We start from the raw sequence: 21293 nt of genomic DNA, 5'->3' as shown, positions 1-21293 counted from the left end.
AATCCACGGTTGTTTGTGGGGGGACGCTGCTGTGCGCAATTGGCTGCCGCGTTTCGCCCACCAAATAGGCGGTCGATTCACTTTGCAGTGTATCCCGCGAAGCGCTTCGAGACGTCTCGACGGCGTGAGAAGGCGCCGCACCAAATGCAAGGGTTATTATCATCATTATTATTATTATTATTATTAACAAGCTGTGGCAAGCTGGAATTCTCTCCAGCTGCTAACGTTAGTATGGAGAGAACGTCTCCAACAATGACAGGCGCCGATCGATGAAGCAAACGGGTTGAGAATCTTAAGTTCAGCCGCCTAACTGAGACATCAATACAGCAGAGCTCCCAGGTACCCGCAAATTCTGTCTCCACGTCTCAATACTGCATCATCAATTGCGTGAAGCGCTTTTGAAGCATCTCCAAGACGTGAAAAGGGCTGTGTCAAATGCAAAGGTTATCATAATGCTGTTTTATTACTGAGAGATCAGCTAATTTTGCAAACGTTAGAATCAAATCCACCGGCTGGTTGGCAGCTAATCTCTTTTCTCTTCTCTTCTGTGCCTTTTCCCCTTCGGAGGCACAGTCTTACAATCCTATTCCCGCAACGTTGCTTTATAATACTAACAGGAATAATTTTATTAGCGGATTGTGGGCCAGGACACCGGGAGAGAGAAATTCCGTTCTCCTTTCCGACAGCATCGTGGGATCTTTTACGTCCGTCTGAACAGGCAGACGGAGCCTCGGTTTAAAGTCTCATCTGAAAGTCCGCACCTCCGACAATACAGTCGGATGGAGGGTCAGATTATTATTATAACTTATTATTAAAACGTCAGACTTCACACCAGATAAATATTGAGTCATGTGGGGCAAGTTTCCTTACTCCGCACGCGCGCACGCCTCTGTTTGCCCAGCAGTCAGTAGGAACCCGGTTGTTAGTCGATTGGGGGAGTAATAATCCCTCAAAACTAATTCGGTCACTCAATCCACGGCTGTTTGTGGGGGACGCTGCTGTCCGTAATCGGCTGCCGAGTTCCGCCCACAAAATACACAGTCACTGCACTTTACAATATATCCCGTGAAGCGCTTTGAGACGTCCCCGACGCCTTAATGTCACTTCATCGAGTTTATTTATTGTTACTCTCATCATTACAGTTTAGTGATCACGCTAAAAAGCGCGATCTCCTTTGAGAACGTCACGGACACAACATCGCACCTCTTTTTTTTTCCTTCTTGCTCTTGCAAATCGCAGCTGCCACCGGATTAACGTCTGTGTTCAAAGAGAATGAAAGGGATAGGGACTGTTTTAGCTTTAATGGTTTCGCGCGCTCATAAAACACACAGCTCGGTATTTTGCAAATCGATTCACGTTCTGCCTCCTATATTTATTATTCTCTTATTCCCAGGGTGATTCTATATTTCACCTGCCCCCAGAAACCTATCACTGCTTGAATAACCCATGTTTGCTGGCATATTAAAAAAAAACTCCTCGCTATGCCCATTCCTACTCAACTGTCACTGTAATAGAATAAGAAACCACACGTATATTGCTTTCAATAATTGAGTATAGCTCCTTTGATTGAAAGATTCAGCACAACAATTCGGTGCTTCAGTGCAATACATTGCACCTTAAGCCCAATTCAGCACACGACGGCAATCTTTAAACAGCTTAATTTGATAGACTGGGGGTTTTTTTTTTCCTTTGGCGCTCAGAAGGTTGAGAGGAGATACGACGGAGGTGGATAAGATGATGGGTGGGAGGTAAGCAGAGGGGTGCGGAGTAAGGAAACTTAGCCAAGGTTTCGCCCCGCCCCGGGAATCGAACCCAGGTCCTCTCGCTTTGCGAGGCGAGTGCTCCAGCTCCAACCATGGACACTGTTCCTGGACTTGTCAGAGATGCGGGGGGTGGGGGGGAGATAGGGAGGTAGAGAGGTAGGTAAAACCCTGCAGAGAAAATAGAGTTTTGATAGCTGAGACTCCACATAAGTTGAGAGCTGTACGTAATCTCTCGAGGCCACAGCTCGAAATTTTACCAAGCCAAAAATAAACCCGTAGCCCACAGGGTTCAACACCGATGCCGGGCTTTCGAAACAGTTTCCTCGGCTTTGAGGAAAGTGCGCGATTGTGACTGATGTCTGTGACAGAAGGAAAAGGGGTTTGAGAAATGACTGACTGAGTGAACTTGCGCAGAGGAGAGAGAAGGGCAGTCCAGGGCTACAGGTACAAGGACATATGGGACAAGAAATCCTTTTGATTTTCTCAGCTATTTGGAGCTGCAACTCTATCGGTGTTGATATTCCACGAGTTGAGAGTCCTGTAGCTCAGCGGTTAGAGCTCTCGCCTCGCAAGCGAGAGGACCTGGGTTCGATTCCCGGGCGGGCATGACGAAACACTGGGCAGGTTTATAATAATAATAATAATCCTCGCAATTTGATATAGCGCTTTTCACGTCGGGAGGACGTCCCAAAGCGCTTCACAGAACACACTGTAAAGTGAATTGACTGTATATTTGTGGGCGAACGCGGCAGCCAATTGCGCACAGCAATGTCCCACAAACAGTCGTAGATTGAAAATGACCAATTTATTATTGTTTCTTTTGTTTTGGAGGGACTATTATTAGGCTCTGTGTGGAGTAAGGAAACTTGCCCAAGGTTTCGCCCTCTGCCTGGAATTGAACTCAGGTCTCTCGCTTGCAAAGCGAGTGCTCTAACCACTGAGCTACAGGACTCCACAAAGAATTAGGGCTTTCCCCGTCCCCGATTGTGAAAGAGTTCAATTTATGGTGATAATAATGACCATTGCATTTGATCCAACGCCTTATCGCGACTCCACAGGTTTCCTTACTCCACACACACACACACACACACACACGCGTCTCTGTTCATCCGCAGTAAGTCGGAACCCCAGTGTTAGTCGATCGGCGGATAACTTTTCTGGGGTAACAGTCCCTACAAAAACGATATTAACAGTAATTTGGCCACTTCCATCCACGGCTGTTTGCGCGACACTTCCCGTGCGCGATTAATTGTCTGCCGCGTTTCGCCCACCAAACACCCGATCAGTTCACTTACGGAGTATATCCCGTGCGGCTCTTTGGGGCGGCTCGAAGACGCGATAAGGCGTCGGATCAAACGCAATGGTCATTATTATCACCATAAATTGAACTCTTTCGCAATCGGGGACGGGGAAAATCCCCAGTTCTTCGGAAACAAGCCGGCGCGAGAAAAAAACCCTGGTTTCGTTCTCTCTTCAACCCTAAACGTCGCAAAGCCTCTTGTCGGCTTTTATTCATCTGTTAGGAGCTGAATCACATTGCTTCCCCCCTCACTCTATTCCCCGTCTACTTTCAGAGAGCAACTGATGCATAATTGAAATATACAGCGAGCCGTCAATTTGATTTAGTTTGCCGTCGCCTATATCTTTTTTTTTTCCCCCGCCATAATAATGGTAATGCGATTCCCGCTGCAACATATTACGTTTCAATATTTTACGACGTTTCAGCGAAAGGGGCAGATGGAAGCATTCAGCCTGTGTGAAATTAGTCCTCGATCCCCTCCTGCTTCTCCCTTCCAAGTGCCGGAACGATTTGCGCAGCGCTGCAATATTTTATCGCCCGTGCCCGTCGAACCCGCGCGCAGTGCTTTCTTTGGCTCAGAGGTTTCGGCAGTCAGATCAGCCGTGAAGTTAGCCGCGCTCGTCCCACGTGGAAGCCTGGCTCAGCCTCACCAGAAGGTTGTGGGTTCACCCCTCGTGTCAGGACTTGGAACTCACATGGTCTAAGCCAGGACGCTCTGACTGTACATGTAATAATAATAATAATAATAATAATAATAATAATAATAATAATAATAATAATAATAATAATAATAATAATAATAATAATAATAATAATAATAATAATAATAATAATAATAATAATAATAATAATAATAATAATAATAATAATAATGACAGTATGTGATGTTTCTGGAAGGGAAACACAGAAATATTGCTTCTGCGGCTCTCAGCAGCCAAAAGGTTGGACCACAAAACAGCCATGGAGCGAGCGGCCGGTTCTATCCGGAGAATTGATGAACCACTTGTGAGACGTCCAAGATGACAACTGCGATGCAGTACCAGGGGTGCGCTGCTTATTTTACTGAAAGCAAATCCATCAGCTAATCCCCCCGAGTCCCGTCTGCCACTCCTGACGATTCGGATTGGATGTTAAAGCTCCCATTGGCACTCCGCCCTTCGGAGGAGATGTTAAACCTCACTCCCCGTCTGTGCCCTGTTCAGCTGGAACTTTAAAGATCCTGCCACGCTGTTCGAAAAGAGAAGGGAGTTTCTCTCTCTCTCTCTCTCTCTCTCTCTCTCTTTCTCTCTCTCTCCCGGTGTCCTGGCCGACAATCCCCCCGAATAAAAATTGGTCACTCATTTCATAGCTAAGTTTGTGGGGCACCGCTGTGCGCAAACTGGCTGTCACGTTTCGTCCGCACAGTACAATACAGGTCATTCCGCTTTCACAATATATTCTGTGAAGCGCGTTGAGATGCCTCAGTGAGGTGATGAGGCGCTATATCAATTGCAAGGATTATATAGATTAAGGTATAAAAATCCCCCCCCCCTCACCACCCCTTCCATTAGCATTGATTTTTGTTTCTGCAGCGTATTTTCTAGCACCGGGGCGAGCAATTGATTGATTCATTCATTAATTAAGTAAACAAGCGGTGTGTTGTAAAACCGGCAACGGAGAGAGCGATAGTTCGACAGGCTTCGCGGACTCACGCGAACAATCTCATCTGCCTTTGCTTTTCGTTTGCCAATGGCATTTGGAGCAAAAGTGATCATTTCTGTCTGGTTACTCCCCGCACATCATGTTTCTTCTCGCAAATCAAAAGCTCTCGGAAGGAAATTGGAACGGCGAGATACAATGGAACGAAAATTGTATCTGCGGTCGTGAGATTTCTCTCTCTCTCTCTCTCTCTCTCTTTCTCTTTCTCTCCCTCTCTCTCCACCCCCTCTCCACCACCGCAGTTTACAGTCCAAATTTTGTTCTTTCCGCCTTACGCAAGTGAGGCGTGGACTGAATTCAGTCGCGTGTCCAGAGATGGCAGGTTAGCCTGTTAAACGACGGCTCAGTCAATTTTGCCCGAGTCCCGGCTGCTACGATTCCATCAGCGATCATTCCCATGTAAATGGAATAAAGTGGAATTTCGCGGAATCATAGGCATTACAGCGCAAGAGGAAACCATTTGACCTGACAAGCCCACCCGCTCCTGTAACAACCGTAATAACTTTCGCATTTGATGCAATGCCTCATAGCACCGAAAAGCCTCAAAAGCAATTTCCAGCAGATACTGCAACCGGCAGTGACTGCGCTGCGCATTTTGCGGGCGGATTTGGCAGCCAATTTTTGTGGCGCAGCAATGAACGTTCTCACGGAACAACAGCCGTGAAGTGAATGACCAAATTTACTCAGAGGGGAGAGCGGTGGTGGGGTGAGAGGGGGTGGAAATTGTCGACCAACGCACTGGGATATAAACTCCCTTCTCTTTTCGGATAGTTTAAGTGTCTTTCAAACCCCCACCCCCCCCCCCCCCAGCCACCCCGAACAAATGGGCGGGAGCTCAGTTTAATGCGTCATCTGCGGGGAGGCACATCTGACAGGACTTGAACCTGCAAACCACAGATGGGTTCGAATCATAAATAATCCTGAAACCGCATGGCTGGCAAGTGAGAGAGCACACCGCCTGGCGAGCTTTCCCCCTACTTTTCCAGGCCAGGACTCTACCCATTCGGCCTTTGGCTTGCAGGAGCTTGAGTGGGAAACGTCCCTGCATTGGATCATCCTCAAGTCATCGGTACGTAGAAACAGGAGGAGGCTATTCAGCTCCTCGAGCCTAGTTACGCCATTTTATAAGATCATGGCTGATCTACACCTCAAGTCCAAGTTACCTGCCTTTGCCCCCTATCCCTTAACACCCTAACCCAACAAATATTTGTCTACCTTCATCTTGAAAACTGCATCCGACGCACAACGCCTTACAGCCCGGAAACGTCTCAAAGTGCTTCGCGAAACGCAGTAAAACACGGGGCAACGCAGCAGCCAAATCTGAGCACGTTAATATCCCCACAAAGCGGCTGAAAAGCGCACGACCGAACCATTCTAGGGTTGCGACGACCAGAACTGTACCACGACTCCAAGGCGTGTCTTTGCCCAGAGCACTGTACGGCTCTCAATGGAGTCTCTGACTTTAATTCCGAAATTCTTCTCAGTCTTGTTCAAGACACAAGAAAAGAAACGGAGAGAGATTACTCTCCGCCTCTCCCTGTGAAATCAATTTCCTGCTCATCTCCGAGGCTTTGTCTTACGCTGCACCGTGAATATTGTCTTAATTATAGCGTCTCATTCCTGCAGGGATGCTAAGATATTCAAATGATATTGATATCTTCGACAAAGTTCTGTGAAAAATAGGGCAATTATCTGTATTAATCGTTTGGGCTCCCACCCAAAAGGCCCGTTGATATCAGACCTGTGTGTGTCGATACGCTTTTGGCTACAGATTTTTCTTTGCAAAGTTATTTAATGTGTCACACCCCGGAGGATAGACCAGAAACTAATTATTGCAGGGGTTTTTTTGTGAAAAAAAAAGAAGAGATTACGGGTTTCATTTTCCTATCCTCGAGGAAAGTTACCTCAATGGTGTTTCGCTGCAAGAACTAACTCAGCATCTCATGGCGGTAGCAATTCATTGATAATAATACGATTAATAATCCTTACAGAGTAAACTCTGCAGCTCGTGTACTCTCGCGCACCCGGCTCCGTGACCCCATCACTCCCACTCTCAACCAACTCCACCGGCTCCCCATCCCCCAGAGGATCGAGTTCAAGATCCTCGTCCTCACCTTTAAGGCCATCCATGGCCTTGCCCTCTCCTACCTCTCTGACCTGCTGACTCCCTACCAACCTGCCCGCTCCCCCCGTTCATCGGGCTCCGCTCTGCTCCATGTCTCGGTGGCCGAGCTTTCAGCCTCTCTGCCCCCACCCTCTGGACCTCCATCCCACGGTCCCTTCGCCTCCCTTCCTCCATTGCCTCCTTCAAGGCCGGTCTCAAGACCTTTCTCTTCGACCGCGCCTTTGGTCTCCCTCCCACCTCTCTGCCTTCCCTCACCCCTACACTCCGCCCCTCCCCCATGCTCGGGCCCCGACACCTGACCGTCCAGCGCTTTGGGACGTCCTCCCAACGTGAAAGGCGCTCTACAAATCTAGTTATGTTGTTGTTGTTACAGTTTAGTGTGGTGCATTCTCTGTTTGAGGACTGCCACACATGACCTTTAGCGAACACCTGAACCGGCGGACCGGAGCTCGGTTTAACGTCTCACACTTCCGACAATGCAGAGTGTCAGCCTCGACCGTGAGTTCCAAGTCCCGATGTCAGGGCTTGAACCCACAAACCTTCTGTCTCAGAGACGACGGTTCCAGCCTAAGAGGAATCGAATCAACATTGGAATGACTGCAAAGTAACACCTAGCGATTGCCAGCAACTGTGTCAATGCCAATAAAGCAATGTACACATTCTCGAGCCATTGTAAGCAAGTGAGACTAATTCCTCAAAATTGGATTAAAGGCAGCACAGATATATCAGAAATGCCCGATTCAAGATGTCTTGCATATTATATCGAGGCAAAAGGATATCATTCATTCACTTATTTATCAGCATGATAAATGCATTTAATACTAACGTGCGAAAGTCTGGCATAAATCAAATCTAAACTGATTAAGGATGACCTTTAACGTCTTGTTAATGGACGAGACTGTTAAACAGGAGTTTAAAATCAGTCCTTGGAAACGCATCTCTCATTACAGTTATACATCACAGAGAATTAATCATAATCCCACGATTGGTGATACGATATTTCCACTGGAAGTTGAACGTTTGCACAATTTTTTTTTTTGCAAAATATATAATAAGACTGTGTTAGATTACCCACAGTGGGCTGTTGGTTACGTTCAGTGCTGTCAGCCTGTCTCAGTTCAATAATACATCTTGCCTCTCAAGCAGAAGGTTGTGGGTTCACGCCCCGTGTTGGGGATGTTCAACTCACAACTGTCTTGGTTGACGCTCCAACTCAGCCCTGGGGATGTGCTGTGTTGTCAGAGGTGCCGTCCTCCGATGCGATGTTAAACCGAGGTCCCGTCTCCCTGTTTCAGGTGGACGTTAGACATCCCACGGCTCTGTTCGAAAAGTAAAGTGAGTTTCCCTCTCCCGGTGGCCTGGCCGACAATCCCCCAAATAAAATGGGTCACTCACTCCACGGCTGTTTGTGGGACACTGGCTGTGCGCCGCTGGCTGCAGAGTTGCGTTCGATATATAGCTTCTTATCAAGTCGTTCAGACCTCTCACAAAGCGCTTCACGGGAATTTACTGTAAAGTGGAGTGACTGTATATTTTGTGGGCGAAACGCGGCAGTCAACTGCGCACGGCAGCGTCCCCACAAACAGCCGTGGGTCGAGTGACCAAATTATTGATTGATTGATTGATTTTGAAAGGATTATTACCTCCAGAAAGCAATGCACCAATCAACTAACAATCGCGTTCCTACTTACTGCTCGGTGAACAGAGGCGTGTGTGTGTGTGTGGAGTAAGGGAACTTGACTAAGGTTTCGCCCCGAATCGAACCCAATTCATAGGTTATATATAGATTAATAGGGAATCGAACCCGGGTCCTCTCGCTTGCGAGTCGAGTGTTCTAACCACAACGTTGCATTTTATCCCCATATTTTCAAGCTTCTATCATTCACGTCCCTGTCGGATTCACTCTTGCACCCCTGACAGACTCTGCCTCTATCCCCTCCCTTGGCATTCCACTCTCGGAGTGAATAATCAAATGCAATAATTATTACCTGATGATGATATTGTGGCAGAGTGGGGGCAGCTGCATAGCAATGTGTTTGCTGACAGGAATCCATTGAGGACTCAGCCTCCGCGTGTGAATACAGAACAAATAGATGGCCTGAGCTTCCCAAACCAGGTTGATGTCCACGTGAGCTGCATTAATGAGCGATGCCAGGGTTGGGATAACAAGTTAACGGCTCCAGCAATTCATTGTGCAACCAGGTCTCGGCAGAGCTGCCCAGAAAGGTTACGGTTCATTTGGGATTCCTGTTTGCTGTACGTAAATTAGCTTCCACGTCCTCCCACACAATAAACACCGATCGGACTTAACATCATACCCTGTCAAGTGCTTTGGGATGTCCTCCCAACATGAAAGGCACTGTACCAAATATCATAATAATAATAACAATAATCTTTGTATTTGATATAGCACTTTATCATGTCGATAAGGCGTTGCAAAGCACTTCACAGACTATACAGCAGCGTAAAGTGGATTGCCTGTGTGATTTTTTGTGGGCGAAATGTGGGAGCAAGCAGGTCAGAGAGGGAGGGAGGTGTCAGGGCATGAAGGGATTTGTAGACGAGTGAGAGGATCTTGAAGTCGATCCGTTCCATGATACAGAGCCGGTGGAGCCTGGCGAGGCCTGGTGTGATTGGGGGAGTGGGGGGGTAGAGCGGGTGAGCCTACGCACGATTTTGAAACTAATTGGTATGTGTTGGCGTATTGTAGATCTCCAGTGCCTTTTGCTTTGCCTGGACTCATCTCTCTCTGTCTCTCTCTCTCCCCCTTCCCCGCTCACAGGCTTTCACTGGGAACTCCAATGCAGATGGTGTGGTGCGACACACTTTACAGCACTCCATCAAAGCTCGCCTCCTACGCCTGGTCCCGCTCGACTGGAATGCCAACGGCAGAATCGGGATGAGAGTGGAGGTTTACGGCTGTTCGTACAGTAAGTAAAAGAGCGTGAGAATTTGCTGCACGAAAGAAGACCGCGGTCCATCCAGTTTGCCTTCCACTGTCCTGGCGCTTGACACATCGTGTCCCGAACTATATACTGTCTCCCCCGAGATACTATTTCCTAAAAGGGAGAGCCTTGGTCAGACCCCGTCCGCGTTCAGTTTTGGGCACCGCACCTCAGGAAAGATATATTGGCCCTGGAGGTTGTGGCATCTCAGATCCACCAAACGATACCAGGATTTAAAGGGGTTAAACTACGAGGACTGCGTTGCATAACCTTTGGTCTGTATTCCCTTGAGTTCAGATGGTTGAGGGGTGATCTGATTGAGTGTGTAAAGTAATAAAGGGATTGGATAGGGCAGCTACAGGGAAACTATTTCCTCTGGTGGGCGGTGGGGGGGGGAATCCAGAACAAGGAGGGGCATCATCTTAAAATTAGAGCCAAGCCATTTGGGGGTGAAATTAAGAGGCAGTTTTTCACCCAAAGGCCGGTGGGAATCTGGGACTCGCTCTCCCTCCCCCAAAGGCTGTGGGTTATGTCAGGATCCATTCACGTTGTCCAGACTGAGGTCTGGAGATGTTTGTCAGGTCGGGGGGGGCCAAGGGGATACGGGGCAAAGGCCCCTAATAGAACGGCGGAACAGGCTCGAGGGGCTGAATGCTCCTACGCTCCTAAAATCAATCGAATTTGCTTTTCGAATTGAGTCCTGCCAATAGGAGAGCCGACCACTTCACAAGCTTGAAAAACAAAGTACATTTCTCAAGTGTTTTGCTTCCGTCTCGCAATTTCAATCGAGAGAGAGAAAGAGAGAGAGAGAGAGAGAGAGAGAGAGCGCAAAGGCGAGAGAGATAGAAAGAAAAAAACAAGGGCCATCGACGTGCTGAGTTGTTTCCCCCCCCTCCCCCCCCCCCAATACCGCGGGAAGCTTTAGATAAACAGTGCGAGAGGATAATCGTGCGAAGGCGTAGGCGTAAGCGAAAGGCAGCGGTTACAGCAGCCCCAGCGCAGGATGAAATACAAGTTGATAACAAAGGTCAGAGAAAATTAATTCGGTTGCTTTATCAGCCGTGCTCCGGGGAGACCCGAGTTACACAAGGCAAAAGGCTTTCGCGATAATTCATCACGAGAGAAACATCCCACTGCTAATAATTCAAATCGACGCCGTCACGTCACTTAACAGCTTCGGCAGCGATAAAACGCAGGGAACTTCAACTTGCGCCCCTAATTATTTCACGCGATGGAAGAAGAATCTTTTTTCCTTCGGCTCACGCGATCGCAAACCTGCTCCCTCCGAGGCGACAGCCCCGTGTTGCAACCGCAACGGTCCGCGCTTTCGACCCAGCGCCCTTTCGTGTCGGGGAAGGACGTCTCCAAGCCGTTCACAGGATGTTTCTGGTGGTTAGCGATGTTTCGATTCCCAGGCGGCAATAACCCCTTCGTAAGAACGTTGATCGCTCAACCCACAGCTGTTTGTGTGGGTTTCGCCGCGTTTCGCCCACAAAAAAAACACACGGCCAATTCACTCTACGGCGTGTCCCGTGAAGCGCTTTGGGACGCCACGAAGACCCGATGAGGCGCCGGATCCGACGCAAGGATTATTGTTAGCGTTTTGCCACAAGGCGCGGCGACCGTGCATTTTGTGGGCGAACGGGGCGACCAATTGGGCACACAGCCGCGCCCCCCGCACCAACAGCAACGTCCCCACAAAGAGGAGTGACCCGAATAATCCAGATAAAATCCCTCATTCTCTACCACCGCGCTCTCGTGGGACGTTCGCCGCGTGCAAATCGGCCGCCGGGTCCATCCGCAAAATACGAGGTCACCGCACTCCCCGTGAGGCACCTTGAGACAATTCTCCCCGCAGGTGAAAGGGCGCGCTCTGGAGCCAGTGTCGTTGGATGGCGTTGTTATATTCCGGGCGTTGACGAGAGAGCTGTCGTGATTTACCCGCTGGTTGCGTTACGCGCACCAGTAACGGTTTAAGGCAGGAGCTGCTGGTACTAAACCCTCGGTTTCGCTTGCGTTATTTGGTCCAAACGCTGTAATAGATTCTGCGAGATGGCGCCCAGGGAGCTTCAGAAATTGAACTGAGGCTCTTGATGTTTGGTATCAGATTCCGCCGGGAAGGCTCGAGAAGAATGAAGCCTTTTATTGCGAAGACAAACCGTTTAAATCTCTGCCAATGTGCGTTACAGGCTCGATGTATAATAACCCTCGCATTTCGCGGAGGACTTCGTCGTGTCGTCGAGATGCATCGGAGCCTTTCGCAGGATTCCCAGGGCCAAGCGTAGTGACCCTGCCTTTGCCGGCGAACGCCGCAGCCGATTTGAGAGGCAGCAGCGGCCGGCAAACATCCAGTGATCAATTTCATCCGGGGAATTGTCTGTCGGCCGGGACACTGGGGAAAAAAAATTCCCTTCTCTTTGCGATATCTTTAACCGGCAATTGAAGAGGTACAGTCAGGACCTCGGTTTAATGTCTCATCCCAAGCGAGAAGGACCCGGGTTCGATTCCCGGGCGGGGAGAGAAACACTAGCCGAGTTTCCGTCCACCACACGCCTCCGCTTTCCCTTGCACCAACAGAAACCCGATTGTTTTCGGGGGTAATAATCCCCTTAAAATGACAATGACAGTAATAGTACGGTCACGTAATCCCCTTGTCAATACATCCCGATAACGCGCTTTAAAGAAACCTCAACGACACGATAAGGCGCTGTATCGAATGCGAGGAATTATGATGTTATCGTCCCTATTGTAAAGCTGCTCAAACGTGGTTGTGTAAGCCAGAATGTGGCCACAGTGGAGGCTGCGGAAACCATTTAATTGTAGTGTGCCGGCGTGACAGGGGCGAGGAACAGAGGAACCCTGCACTGACATCCCTTTCGGGAGCTGTCCAATTAATACGTAACAGGAAAAATAGGCTTTGCTGGGTAGGTCACGCTGTCTCCATTAGTAGGGCGATGTACAGTCCTTGGGATGTAGCCTACTTCCTTGTTAATCTTTTTTGGGGGGGATTCTCACAAAAAGGGGTCGCTTTTTTAATGTCAGCAACGCTTGTTTCAACACTTTGTATCTCCAGCCCCTGCCCCCAGCACCTCGGGGAGTTCAGCTCACAGTGTAATAATAATAATATTAATAATAATAATAATAATAATCCTTGCGTTTGATCTCAAAGCGCCGTCACAGAACGTACCGACGGCTGTATATTTTGCGGGCGGAACCCGACAGCCAATTGCGCGCAGCGGAGTCCCACACAAACAGCCGTGGATTGAGGTGACCGAATTATTATTTTGAAGATCCATTTTCCCGAAGGGATGATGACCGCCCGGGAAAGCGATCCGCCAGTCGACTAACGACTGAGTTCCTACTTGGTGAACAGAGACGGAGTGCGGAGTGAGGACACTTGCCTCAGGTTTCGCCCCGCCCCAGGTCCCTCGCAATCTAAGTCAATCAGATCCACTTGCCCACGTCCCCCATTATAAAGTAATCCTGAGCCGGTCGCTCTTTCAGCCCTTATAACACCGGGATAAAATGTAACGGATAAATTAATTACCTGGGGGTTAATTAACTTTGTTAACTGATCTTATAGCAGGATTATGTTACACGCTCCGGTAATGAGGGTGTCTGTCTGGGGTGCGGATTCTGTGGCTGTCCTACATTGCCTGTGATCCGCAGCTTGTAATATCACAGCGTCTTTTTTTTCCCACGTAATAATAATCAGAATTTACACATGACTTGAAAGTAGGTTCCGTTGATAAGCGAGATCTGTTCGGATCTTTGACGAGAAGACCGGCAAAGAAACAGAAAGAGGGAGATATACTACGTCTAAGACAGACAGATGGACAAAGAAAGAGAGAGAGAGAGAGCGAGAGAGCGAGAGAGAGAGAGAGGGGGAAAAAGAAAGAAAGAAGAAAGAAAGGAAGGAGCAGTTAAAGAAGAAGATCTTGAGATGGACCTGGAAGAAGGTTAGGGAAGGGGCGAGGCGAAGGGATACAGGGATGGAGTTTCAGAGAGTGGCGGCAGAGAGGCTGAAAGCTCGACCAGCGATGGTGGGGACGGGAGACATGAAGGGGGAAATGGAGGGAAAAGGGCGGGTTGGTTGCGAGATTTCGGTCACAATCTCCAACCTGAAGGCAAAAATACTGCCTTAGGCAAAGACTGGGTGGAATTGGGGGCGTCAGAGTATGATCCCAATCTCGCGGAGTTGAACGCAGGTGCTTTGTGCCTCTTGGCCTTGTGTCAAGTCGTGTTGGAACATTGTGACGTCCGTTTTTGTTCCATCGATATTTTTCATTAAACTAAGGTCCACCCGTGGAAGTTTCGATCAAAATGCAATTTATAAGAGAAATCAATCCAGGTTGTATTTTTTTCTACACTCCCCCCCCCCCCCCCCACCGCACTTTGACACCGTTTCGATGAATGCGATGAGGCCCTGTTAATAAAACAACAACAATAATCCCGGCATTTGATGTTACGCCTTATCACGTGATTGAGACGTCTCAAAGCTCTCTACGGAAAATGCCGTAAAGTGGAGCGACTGTGCGTTGTGTGGGCGAAACGCGGCAGCCAATTGCGCACAGCGGCGTCCGAATTTTTTATTAATTTCTCTGAAGGGACTATCACCCCCGGAAAAGCGACTAACAACGCCGGGTTCCTACTCACTGCTGGGTCAGGAGAGGAGCGTGTGCGAACCCGGGCGTCCTCTCGCTTGTGAAGCGAGAGCCGTAACGGCTGAGCCGCAGGAGTCGAAAGCAAGAATTATTAGAACAATAAATTAATACACAGGATTATTTAATAACCCTTACATCTAGCACAGCGCCTTTCACGCCGGCAGAACATCTCGGAGCGTGCAGCTGAATCGCTTCTGAGAATTGTCTTGGTCGGGAATTGCTTTTTTTTTTCTTCGAACGCATCCAGTCGGCTGAATTTCGAGGCTGTACCCAACTAATCTCTAATTTGGAATGCAGAGCAGATGTGTTTTAAAGACTCTTTCCCCCACACACACACACACACACCCCCCCTCTCCCACTTTAAACTCCAATTAAAATCTAAACCCCACTCGAGCTTCGGTGTATTAAGGTTTACTTACATGGCTCCCTTCGAACTTACACGTCTGCGATGGTAAAATTCTTCTCCCTCCTCTTCTCATCCCTCCCTCCAAGACCCTCCTCTCCGACTGCGCCCTTCGGTCCCCCCCCCCTACCCCCGACCCTCCCTGCCCTCCAACCCCCCCCCCCCCGCCCGCATCCCGTGATCCCAACCCCCAGCTCGGTTACCCAATCCCCCGACTGCCCAGTAAACTTGGGAGACGTCCTCCCGACGTGAATGAAAGGCGCTGCGGAAATGCAAGCTGTTGTTGTCGTTTCTCGGAACCAGTCATCTGTTACCGCTCTTTCAGTGGACAACGGCCCCGATTTGCCGGATTGGCAGCTTGTCCTCGCGGACGTAAGAGCCGGCACGAGTTTGTCGAAAGAAAAGGCTCTGGAGGAGCTTCACGAGACGATTTATTCACTTACCTTGGGAACTGTCAGCTAATAGTGTCTAAAAATTACCATTGAACCCAATAAGCTCGTGTGTAGTCGCCCCTATATATCAGCAAGTCGCTGGGCTCTTAAACATCAGCCTGGCTCAGTCAGTCAGTCAGTCAGTCACTCTCTCGCTCTCCAAGCCAGAAGGTTGAGGGCTCAAGCCCACGTATCTCAGTCAGGGGTTTCCGACGGTACATCACCCCCCCACCCACCCGGGTCATGTCTCACACACGCTCAACACAAACCAAGATATTATTTAACTGCAGCTTAAGCAAAAAAAAAGTTTCTTTGACTTGCAGCTGAACAGTCGCTGATGGGACCGCAGTTTAACATCGCGTCCGAGGGACCTCTGACTCAATAATAATAATAATAATAATAACAACAATTGTCCTTGCGTTTGACACAGCGCCTCATCACGTCGACGAGACGCCCGAGCAATATCCTACAGGAGAGAGAAACAAAGTGATCACTTCCCGAGCTGCACACTGAAAGGAAACAGCTCCAATCCTGATTCCAATTACGTCTCGTTCGTCCAGCGATGCGCAATATACTCCTCATCGCCACTTATTATTCATTGAAGACGCCGAACCTCAATAGCTCATTAGAAATATTATTCCAAGTCCGGTTCAGCTGGGAATCTTTCGGTCTCTTTCATCGGGTAAACTCGTTCTCCGTTTCATCCGATCGGCTTTCATTTTTTTTTCCGGGAGCGTCGAAGAGAAGGTGATCCTCTCGAATTTTTTGTCCGTTCAGTTGCCTCAGTACTTGGTTTATTCACTAACTGCTCCCGTTGACTCCCCGGATGTGACTCCTGATCGCGGGGCTAAAGCTCGGCGGTTAGAGCGCTCGCCTCGCAAGCGAGGGGACCCGGGGTTCGATTCCCGGGCGGGTCAGAGCGAAACCTTGAGCAAATTTCCTCACCCCACACACACACACACACACACACACACACACACGCGCGCGTCTCTGTTTACTCAGCGGTAAGCAGAAACCCAGTTGTTATTCGATTTCCGGTAGTAATAATCCCTCCAAAATTTGATCACTGAATCCACGGCTGTTTTGTGGATCGAGTGACCGATGTATTACTATTTTTGGTCGAAGGAGTTGTTAACCCCGGAAAAGCGATCCACCAATCGATTAACAACCGAAGTTGCTGCTCACCACAAGAGCACTGTTTCAAATGCAAGGATTATTCAGAATTCACAAGACCACAGGACCAGAGAGATACACCAACCGATACTCCCCGCAACCCAGATCTCTAGTCCTTAGCCCCCTCCCCGCCACGTTGGGACGTTAGAACTCATACTGATGCTCCACTACAGTGCTGGGATGTAGCACTACATTGTCAGAGGTGTCGTCTTGCCCTTGAGGTGTTAAACTGAGGTCCCCGTCCGTTTCTGTCCAGGCGGACGTTAAAGATGCCTTGGGAGAAAAAAAAAGAAGGGGCTTTCCTCCTCCCGGTGTCTCGGCCGACAATTCCCCAAATAAAATTGTGGGACGTCACTGAGCGCAGAAATTGGCTGCCGTGTACGCCCACCAACACACGGTCGCTGCGCTGAGGGCTTTCCGACGTCTCGGTGACGTGTTGAGACGTTGTATGGGAGGAGGGGAGGGAGGGAGGGAATTGGAGGGAGGGAGGGAGGGAGTTGGAGGAACTCTGAGATGGAGCTCCAGAAAATGGGGGGAAGATAATTACATTACAAATTTCCGGTTATAATTGTACACAGTTCATTGTTACCAATTTATTATCACTGTCATGGGCTACGGGACTGAATTATTGTCTATTTTTGGCATTTATTGTTTGTGTTTCTAATCTCCTTTCCAGCATTCCTTTCTAATGGACTAATGAGCCCATTATTCATTCTCATTCTGAGTGACACGTTATTAATGACTAAAGGATTATAATATTATAATTAAACCCATTTTTTGGGGGGTCGGGAGGATCGCAGATAATTAACGGCGCCGTTATTTGAGTCTATCGTTTCCTTGGGTGACCTTAAGCTGCCATTTTATCGAAGTGTCGACACTTTTGGGGTTCAAAAGTCTAGATAGCTGACAGGCGTCAGCCTGACTCAGTCGCTGGCACCGAGTCAAAAGTTTGTGGGTTCGAGCCCCAACCCACGTCGACTCACACGCTCGAAACTGACACTCGAATGTAGTGTTGATGATAATTAATACAACAACAATAATAATAATAATCTTTGCGTTTGATTATCGCTTTATTATCATGTCTTACCGTGTTGTTGTAATGTCTCAAAGCGCTTCACGGGATGTACTGTAAAGTGTATTTCGTGGGTGAAGCGCGGCAGCCAATCGCGCACAGCGGCGTCCCCCACAAAGCAGCCACCAAACGAGCGACTAATTTTATTTGGGGAGGCGGGCGAGGGCAGGAATTGTCAGCCAGGGACACCGGAGAGAGAGAGAGAGAGAGAGAGAGAGAGAAAGAAACTCCCTTCTCTTTTGCAATAGCCCATTGGGATCTTTAACGTCCGCCTGAACAGGCGCAGACGGAGAATGAGGACCGAAGGACGGCGTCTCTGACAATACAGCACACACACACACCCCCCCCAGCGCTGCTTAGACGGTGTGAGTCCGAGTCACGATGTGGGGGCTTGAACCCACAACCTTCTGCCCCAAAGGCGAGAGAGAGAGAGAGAGAGAGCGAGAGAGAGAGAGAGAGAGAGAGAGCGCTACCCACTGAGCCAGGCCGACAGACAGCCACTCGCTCACAAGCTCCTACCCGTGCGTCCTGTCTCCCCCCCCCTCCAGAGTCGGACGTGGCGGACTTTGACGGCCGGAGCTCGCTGCTGTACAGATTCAGTCAGAAGACGGTCAGCACCGTGAAGGACACGATCTCGCTCCAGTTCAGGAGCACGGAGAGCGAGGGGGTGATCCTGCACGGAGAGGGGCAGAGGGGGGACTACATCACGCTGGAGCTCAGCAAAGGCCAAGTCTCCCTGCAGCTCAACCTGGGTGAGAGCGGGTAACTTTCTTCTTACTGCCCGACACCGGCGGTGGAACCGGGCGGTGGCATTCGCGCAACCCGGCGAGCGCCCTCGACAGCGGCAGCGAATCACACAGAGAGAGATAGAGAGAGAGTGACCGAGCCAGGCTTCTCAGCTCGAGAGAGAGAGAGAGAGGGGGGGAGAGAGAGTCGCTGGCTGCACAAGGCGTGAACATAACGCTCTCGTTCCCTGTCTCTCTCTCTCTCTCTCTGTCTCTCTCTCAGGCGACACGAAGCTGCAGTCGGTGAACGGCCACACCTCGGCCACCCTGGGCAGTCTGCTGGACGACCAGCACTGGCACTCGGTCACCATCGAACGGTACAACAAGCAGGTGAACTTCACCGTGGATCAGCACACGCAGCACTTCCGCACCAGGGGCGAGTTCGACTACCTGGACATCGACTACGAGGTGAGACCCGGCGTCCAGCTGCGCTGCGCTGGGCTGACACGACCGTTGACGTGGGAAACCCCCCCCCCACCCCCACCCCCCACCCCCGCCGCTGGCGTATTCAATTAATAATCAATTAACAATTAATGAATAGTTAATTAATAATCAATCAATTAATCAATGAATTAATTAACTGACATTTTCATCCTCGTCTTCTCTTCCTCTCGCTCTTACTCTCCTCTCCCCTCCTCTCGCCCTCTCTCTTAATTAATTGATTCATTGATAGATTGATTGATTGATTGATTGATTGATGGATCGATCGATCGATAATTCACGTGTATGCCGTGAAGCGCTGGGCGGAGATGGGACGAATCGCGTCCCTGCTTCCTGCGGTTGTCACCTCTGCGACCCTCCTAAATCCCCCCCCCACCCCCACCTACCGCCTCGCCCGCCCCCTCCGCTCGGCGGTCCTCCGACCTGCTTCCCCGTCCACCCGCCTCGCCCGCCCCGCTATCCGCCACTCTGGCCCCAACCCTCGCCCTCCTTCAAGACCCATCTCAAGAGCCTCCAAGAATTTTTTTTCCGAGAGGGAGAGATTTCCCGGACGGTTTCTGACCGTGTAGCTCCGGCGTCTCCTTATCTTTCCCCAAAGCTTAGCTTCGGAGGGATCCCGGTGCCTGGCAAGTCGGTGACCTTCCTGAGGAAGAACTTCCGCGGCTGCCTGGAAAACCTTTACTACAACGGGGTCAACATCATCGACCTGGCCAAGAGGCACAAACCTCAGATACACGTCCTGGTAAGAGCGCCGTACGCGACCAGCGAACCCGAGGGGGTTAGCGAGAGAGGGAGAGAGAGCGAGAGAGAGAGAGATAGTGAGATAGATAGAGAGGGAGATGGAGAGGCAGCCTGTTTTTTTTTTGGTCAACCGGATGGCCGACATTTTCATGCTTGTTTTCTCTTCCTCTCGCTCTTACTCTCCTCTCCCCTCCTCTCGCCCTCTCTCTCTTTCATTACTCACCGCCCCTCACCACCGCCCCTCGCTCTCTCCTTTCTCTCCCTCTCCCACTCGCCTCTCTCCTCTCCCCCCTCTCCCCATCCCCTCTCTCCCCCTTCCCCCCTTCCCCCTTTCCTCCACTCCCCCCCACCTCCACTCTCCGTCCCTCTCCCTTCCCCCCATCCCACCTCTCTCCCCTCTCCCGCTCGCCCCCTCTCCCCCTCCCTCTCCCTCCTCCCCCCTTTCCTCCCTTCCTCCCTACACTCCCCTTCTCCCCCACTACTCTCCCCCCCTCTCCCCCCCACTCCCAACTCTCTCCCCCTCTCTCCCCCTCTCCGCCCCCCCCCCCTCTCCCCCCATCCCCAGGGGAACGTGAGCTTCTCCTGCTGGGAGGCCCCGGTGGTGCCGGTGACGTTTGGCAGCTCGGGCAGTTACCTGGTGCTCCCGGGGCGGCCCCGGATGGATGGGCTGTCGCTCAGCTTCCAGTTCCGCACGTGGAACGGGGACGGACTGCTGCTGTACAGCCGACTTCCCGGGACAGCCGGGGCTCTCCGCGTCCGGATCAGCAACGGGAAACTCCGCAGCAACATCCTCACCTCATCAAAGGTCCACAGCAGCAGCACCGCAGGTAACAATAACAATAATCACAACAACAATAATAACAATAACAATAATAATAATATTAATCACAATAACAACAACAATAATAATATTAATAACAATAACAACAATAATAACAACAATAATAACAATAATAATAACAATAACAACAATAACAATAATAATATTAATAGCAATAATAATAACAATAATAACAAAAATAATAACAACCATAAGAATTATAATGACATTTATAATAATAATAATAACAATAATAATCCTTGCGTTTGACACGACGCCTTTTCGCGTCGTCGAGACGTCTCAAAGCGCTTCACGGGATGACGCTGTAAAGTGGAGTGACTGTGTGTTTTTCGGTGCGATCAGCCGGGTGCCCCGACACACGCAGAAACCCATGGCCATGGCAGAGAATCCCACATGTGAATGCCGCCGTGGGAATGGAATAGAATGCCCACTCTCTGCCCATCGAGGGACCGAAATAACCCCCGTTTACCCAATTCTCCGGAGCATACAAGGCACAGGTCGGCAGGAGCTAAGGCTCGGGGAACCCCAGCGCGTGCGTTGGATTGACAAGCGCTAAGGTTTAACCGGCTAAAACCTCATTGCCGGCTGTTGGGAACCTGGCCAACCCTTCCTGCCGCTTGTCAAGCTGGGACGAAACCTATCTCGCTGGAAGATAGTTGGCCAGGACACCCGGGGGAAACCAGAAGCCAGGCCGCATGGCTGGAGACCGCCCGCCAGCCGACCCGAGACCCTTGCGTTCACACCAACTCCGCAATCGTCCGCCTTCAAACGTTGGAGTAATTATAACTTTATTAGGGCAATGAGCGCGGGTAGAGTTTCTATATAAAGCCACTTCAAAGGCCCCGACCTTCTCCTCCCAGGAAGGAAATTGCTTTCTCACCCCCCCCTCCCACGCCCCACCCCCCCGCCAG

General features: G+C 50.0%; 1 protein-coding gene across 1 annotated transcript in view; it reads left to right on the top strand.

Annotated features, from left to right (window-relative positions):
* The window catches only part of LOC103191537 (contactin-associated protein-like 5), a 123314-nt gene that overhangs the window by 38697 nt on the left and 63324 nt on the right, over positions 1-21293 (top strand). The window contains exons 4-8 of the mRNA XM_042336196.1: positions 9669-9816; positions 18123-18326; positions 18583-18767; positions 19399-19542; positions 20107-20368. Coding sequence (XP_042192130.1) covers positions 9669-9816; positions 18123-18326; positions 18583-18767; positions 19399-19542; positions 20107-20368 — 943 coding nt within the window. The remainder of the gene's footprint in view (positions 1-9668; positions 9817-18122; positions 18327-18582; positions 18768-19398; positions 19543-20106; positions 20369-21293) is intronic.

This window comes from Callorhinchus milii, unplaced genomic scaffold, assembly GCF_018977255.1.
Source record: "Callorhinchus milii isolate IMCB2004 unplaced genomic scaffold, IMCB_Cmil_1.0 Scaffold6, whole genome shotgun sequence".
NCBI classification, from domain to species: domain Eukaryota; kingdom Metazoa; phylum Chordata; class Chondrichthyes; order Chimaeriformes; family Callorhinchidae; genus Callorhinchus; species Callorhinchus milii.
Note: the sequence above shows the minus strand (reverse complement) of the source record. Positions and strands in the feature narration are given on the sequence as shown.